Here is a 6,223-nt window from a genome sequence, read left to right as displayed (position 1 = left end):
TGTTGGGTGAAACACTCAAAATACGCCCCATACATGTGTAAAATTGTCGAAGAATAAGTGATTTTTTTTAAAAACAAAGTTAGCATATTGCCTAAATCCTATAAATACACGGAACTTCTCATTTAGATTTGAAATAGCACAGGCAAACTTCTCTTGATCTGCAACTAGATAACAAATATGCCGGACAGCCTTAGCTCTGATTTCCGATGGCGTAATACTTCTTAGCTAAAAGACATGCAGACAAGGAGGAGTAATTACCTTTTTCTTGTAGAGCCGCATGAACCTTTCTCTCAGCTCCACGAAGGTAGGCTTCACACATGTGTTGTTTGCTAAGGCTAACAACGAATGCGAGTGGCCCACAGGTGGGACCGAACACAGGCTAGTCTTCCAGCCTTCTTGATTCCAGGAGACAAACTGCAGAGCGGGTTTTAATCTGAGATATAAAAAGCCAAAGGTAAGAACTAAGTCACTAAAAGGGCCACCTTACAGCAGCTCAGTGAACACATGAGCATCGGCAGCGGTCCAGCTGTGCGGCTGGAATCTGCCAGCTGGGTTTAGAACTGGCAGCGTCAGGAGACAGTATGAGGAAGCAGCACAGTCCACGCAGGGCTTACAGAACAAGGCTTTGCACATGAAGTGTCACCGACCTAGGTCACGTTCTATGGGCATTTGAACAAAGGCTTTCATAGCTACTCTATTATCCCAAACTCTACACATAAATTATCTTAAAAATAAAAACCAAACCTTTCAATATTTCTGCGCAGATCAGAAATCTGTACATTTCCTCTGACGATGAGGGCACAGGCAAGGTAGAGGCTGTGTCTGGGGTCTGCTTGCATGAGCTGGTGATCTTTACTGAAGGCGTCTGAAAACATCTGATCCAATCTACAAGGAAAGGGCCAGTGTTCATCAAAACACACCTTTCTTTGAATGGACTTGTGACATGAAATTGCACATTGGCATCATGGCTGTGGTTACCCACACTACAGCTGAGGCAGAAGAGCAAACCAAACCCAGGAGACCCTCGACAGAAACCAATGCCAAGGCCAGTTGGTGCCACACTGAAACGTCCCTCGACAGAAACCAACGCCAAGGCCAGTCAGTGCCACACTGAAACGTTCCTTCAGACTTTAAAGAAAAACAGCCAGCACAAATTGTCATGATTAAAATTAAAAATGTTGATACAAGTATTATTTCTGTCTAAATATACCAAGCAGATTACTTCACTGACTTTGAAATATTCCAGTTGAAGGACCAAGTCAAACATGTTCCTTTTCATTATGCTGAACTTAGATATAACGATTAACTTTAAATATAAAAATTCCATTACAAAATAGTTTACTACTGCCTGGGGGTGGTGGCCCATCCCAGCACTTGGGAGACAGGTGAATCTCTGTGAGCTTGAAGCTAGCCTGGTCTACAGACAGCATTCTAGGATAGCCAGGGCTACACAGAGAAACCCTGTCTTGAAAATATGAAAAAACAAAACAAAACAAAAACAAAACCAAAAACAACAAAAAAGAGGTTACTACCAATTTACATTGGGTGTGTCTACATTAAAATGTTCATTCTTTTTAAACTTGAGGTCTAACAATACTAGTCAATGTTGTGATCCATACTCTACACGACTTCTCTTGTTGAATCATTATAGGATTCGTGGCAGATAAGGAGTCCTATCTACTGCTGGCACAACTGGCCACTTGCTATTTGCTTAAATAAAATTTAGTAATATCACTTGTAATATTCATTAAATATAGAACTGTTACCTTGCCAAAATTTTAATCATAAAAAATAAAAAAAGAGTATATGAGAGGTGGAGAGATGGCTCTGGCTTCAGGTGTGCATTTCTCTGGCAGAAGACATGAGTTCGATTCCCAACACCCACAGAGGGCAGCTTACAACACATCTCCACGGGATCTGCTGCCTGTGGCCTCTGCAGACACCTGCACTCACTCTCACACACATGCCCATAACATACACACAATTAAAAAAAAGAATCTTAATAACAAAACTCCTCTGGGCCCACAGGATGGCTTAGCAGGTTAAGGGACTGCTGCCAAGCCTGATAGCCTGGGCTCAGTTCCAGAACCATCATCGCCAGGAGGATGGAGAGAGCTCAATCCCACGGCTCCTTCTCTGCCCTTCAAACACAGCAAAACACACCACAGCACACGCAAAATGAAAGGTTTAAATGTAAGCAAGAGAACAATAAAAAAGTCTTGAATCTCTCCTCTCTCTCTCATTAGAGTCTTTCTCCTAGAGCTTGGCAGACCTTTCTCTTTCTTTCTTTCAGAAGTGAATGCCAGCATGAGCTTTTCAAGCTCATCATCCCCCTATAAGCCAAATGAATGCGTATGTGTTTTACCTGTGTGTCTGTCTGTGCACTATCGCATGCCTGGTGATCTTTGAGGCTAGAGGAGGGCATCAGACCCCCTGGAACTGGGGTTATAGATGGCTGTGGGCCATCATCTGGGTTCTGGGGATTCCCAGGGTTTCATGAATGCTAGGCAAGCAAGCACTCCACCAACTGAGAGACACTTCCAGACAGGTGTGTGTTTGTTGTGGGACAGCATCACTATGCATTCCAGGCTGGCCTGGAACGCATGAACATCCTTCCTCTAGTCCCTTAAGAACTTACATTAAGAGGCATGCACTACCATGCCCAGCCTAAGAGCTTTTTTTTTTTTTTTTTTTTTTTTTGAGACAGGAACTCACCATGTAGACCAGGCTGGCCTCTAACTCATAGAGATACGCCTGTCTCTACCTCTTGAGATCTGGGATTAAAGGAGTGTGTTATCATGCCTGGCACTAAGAGCAACTTGAGGTGATATGGAAATGATAAGCAACAGCTACTATGTAAAAGTCTTCCACAGGGCTTGGCTGTGGTAAGAACTTGAAGCATAACATTTCATCTACCCACAAACAGCATGACAAAGAATTTAAGACATCTGCCCAAAACCTTACAGCTGGCAGCACAGTCAGCATTCAAATCTGCTGGATCCTACTGACCTTCAAAAGCCTACACATTTCATTACCAGGTTTAGTTTAATACTGACATTTTAAAATAATTTACTTCTAAAGAAATATATGACTAATGAGAGATGACTGTCACCAACTATATTTTTTATGATTCTTACCAATAATCTGATACAAATATTCTGAGTTAATATAAACTTTCCCTGAAAAGCACATAAGCTCTCAGGCCAAGGAACCCAGTTGTCCCTCACCTTCGGGGGGGAATGTTAACATCGGCCAGCGTGTACAGAGGTGTCAGGCTTGACACGAGATAATGAAGCTGTGGGAAAGGAACCAAGTTCATGCTGATCTCATTCAGGTCCATATTAAGGGAGCCTTCAAACCTCGCAGAGCTGGAATGTCAACATGAGAAGAGTGAGACATACTTTCATTTAAGACAGTAATTCAGCAGGTTAGATTCTCAGATCCACAAGAGCAGAACAAAGCAACAGTCACAAATGAAGCCAATTAAAATACAATATAATGCTTAGCAAATCTTATTTCTAGATTTCTAAAGTGCATGCAACATCTATTATACTTGCTCATTATACATTTAAAAGTATCTCATTTAAACAGACTTTATATTGAGTTAAACACACACAGGGTCCATTATTTATTGTGGAAATTTTATTAAATTTATTAAGGGTCTACTTAAAATAGATCATAGTCGTGATCTTAAAAGCTTGAGAAATCAAGACCCCAGCATGGAAATGTTGTGGACCGGATAAGAGATGTACAGATGAGCTGGTTTACAGCGGTGGCAGCGTGTCTACAATGAGACTGCTTATCACGGAACACCATCATGTGCCAAGTTACAAAAGTTGGAGAAATGCTGGTTTATTACTCCAACAATGAGAATACAACACAAGACAAGTATTTCTAGGCAGCGCAAATTGGCCTTCATCAGGGACAAAACAGACAGGAAGCTGGGCAGGGAGAGGGACTAGGAGGGTATGGCCAAATTTGTTATAAGAAATTCTCAAAGAACTAATAAAAAAAAAAGTGTCAGACCAATCTGGAGGGAAAAAAAAGAAGCCCCTGTAACTTAGAGCAACTTTAAACGCTGCTGGCTGGGCCTACAGCTCACTGGCTCGGTGCTTGTGTCACCACACTCAAGGGCTAGATTTAACAGTGTCCTGAAATCAAACAAAGGCCTGAGGCACTGTAAGTGTGGACGCCACAAAGCCGGGTGACTTTGCAGGTGTCCTGAGAGGGCTACCTTGTCAGGCTGAGGAGCAGGTTTGCCACAATGTTGTTCATGGCGTCGAAGGGCTTCTTGTGGCGCTTTCTGACAGCCCCCGTGCTCGAAGTGAGGACGCTCTTAGGCTTCACAGCTGAGCCCAACTTTCCAGAGTTTACCACAAGATCAATTTTGCTAATGATGTCAAATAAAGACTTGAGAGAAAAAAAAATACTGGGTAAGAAACTATTAACGAGACTTAGGTGATGTTTTCCTAGCAAGAGAAAAAAATTAAGTTATTTCTTCTCTTAGCTGGAAAAGGTTAAAATACTGAGCAAAGGGATGTAACCCAGAATGAAATGTCTGCAGAGTCCACCATGGTGCCCAGCACCGTTTCTTACTTGGTTGTCGATGGGCAGCACACAGTCTGCATGCTCGCTGAGCTCTTTCATGGCCAGCATGCTGTTGTAAGGCGAGGTGATGACGTCGTCCTCACTGGAAGGATAAACCGCTGTCACAAACCTGTACACTTCAGGGAACTCATCTTCAAGCACCTTCAACAGAAATGTGCCAAGTCCAGAGCCTGTTCCTGAGAATCAAAATTTCAAAAGAAAACAACCTGAATGCTTAGAAGTATGATTCTGAAGAACCTGGAATGTTTTATTTGTAGGCATGATTTTCAACTCAGAGAGAGCACAAGCCAGGCTCCCAGGGTTCAAGTTCACCTCAGGCTCTGAACACGAGTCCGGGACGGCTTTCTCTAACCTTTTTTTTTTTTGTATTTTAATCATTAGATACTAAAGGAACTAAGTATGAAAACTTCAACCAAGATGGCATCCAGTATTCCTGATAGCAACTTAAAAAACAAAACAAAAACCTATTTTGACAGTTTTGATCTCAAGATACAGACCATCTCAACAATATAGAAAACTGTCATCAAGCAACTTCAACAGCCAATGAAGTATGTCCCCTGGAACAAGGTTTCAAACATAATATGCTATCACTACTTATTTAAAAGCAGAAACTCGGGAAAGCTCATTAGTAACTTTGTGATGTTTAAAGTCACAGACTCAGAAAATGTTAAGGACTTATAGGAGAAAACCAGATCCTGTAACTTACTTCTATGAAACCGGTGAAGAGTTTGCAAGCTGAAATGGTAAAAAGTAGAAATGTGTCAGACATAGTTTGAATAAGTAGTTTTCAGAATTTTGTCTTATAGGGTATATGCATGCTATGTTGTTGCATGTATGTAAAAATAAATATATGTACACACACAGTGTTTATTGTGATTAAAATGTAAAGCCAAGGCTCCCAGGTGTGGGGCATGGGCCACATTTAGCCAACATAAACCCAGAAGTCTAAGACATTAGTCTATTTATTTGTGTGTTTGTTGGTTTATTTATTTTCTGTAACTCCATTACCTAGTTCTTGATTGTGAACTTTGTATATGACAATGTCATGTTGCAAGCCACAGAATATAAAGTCTTAATATCAGTATCTTTAGAGAGAAAAATATGTTTCTTTTTCTTCTAGACCCTGTAAGTATGACTATTTTAAAATTAGTACATAATTTTGTTTCTGTTTTATCAATAAGAGAGCAAAATAATTCCATTTCAAATTACAGACTTATCTGGGAAATGAAGCAATGCAGACTGTGTTTCAAACTCAGGCTTGAGTGTATTGAGTGGTTTTTAAGGAATGACTGAAATTTTTTTTTACTCTTCATTTTTGTTATTGGAGGGAGGGGTGGGAAGGTTTGAAGGTGGTTAATAAAAGAGGATTAGTATCCTTGCAAGCAAGCCCATGAGAACATGCCAGAAAAGCTCAACTCTACGTGGGATAAAGACCTAACCAAGCACAGCTGAAGCTAAGCATTTCTCATAAGCACATATGTACTGGAGTGTGGCTGAAAATATTACAAGAGAATCTAAAAATGAAAGAAAAAAATTCAAAATTAAGAAAAATTGGTCAAGCCGGGTGTGGTGGCACACGCCTTTAATCCCAGCACTTGGGAGGCAGAGGCAGGTG

General features: G+C 41.0%; 1 protein-coding gene across 2 annotated transcripts in view; it reads right to left on the bottom strand.

Moving 5' to 3' along the window:
* The window catches only part of Tube1 (tubulin epsilon 1), a 16,963-nt gene that overhangs the window by 2,132 nt on the left and 8,608 nt on the right, over nt 1–6,223 (bottom strand). For both annotated transcript variants that reach the window (XM_031347784.1, XM_031347785.1), the window contains 5 exons: nt 4,597–4,784; nt 4,235–4,410; nt 3,228–3,368; nt 745–885; nt 259–433 (listed from right to left, as the gene is read on the bottom strand). In XM_031347784.1, the coding sequence (XP_031203644.1) occupies nt 259–433; nt 745–885; nt 3,228–3,368; nt 4,235–4,410; nt 4,597–4,784 (821 nt within the window). The remainder of the gene's footprint in view (nt 1–258; nt 434–744; nt 886–3,227; nt 3,369–4,234; nt 4,411–4,596; nt 4,785–6,223) is intronic.

Source organism: Mastomys coucha, unplaced genomic scaffold (genome assembly GCF_008632895.1).
Source record: "Mastomys coucha isolate ucsf_1 unplaced genomic scaffold, UCSF_Mcou_1 pScaffold3, whole genome shotgun sequence".
In the NCBI taxonomy this organism is placed as follows: domain Eukaryota; kingdom Metazoa; phylum Chordata; class Mammalia; order Rodentia; family Muridae; genus Mastomys; species Mastomys coucha.
Note: the sequence above shows the minus strand (reverse complement) of the source record. Positions and strands in the feature narration are given on the sequence as shown.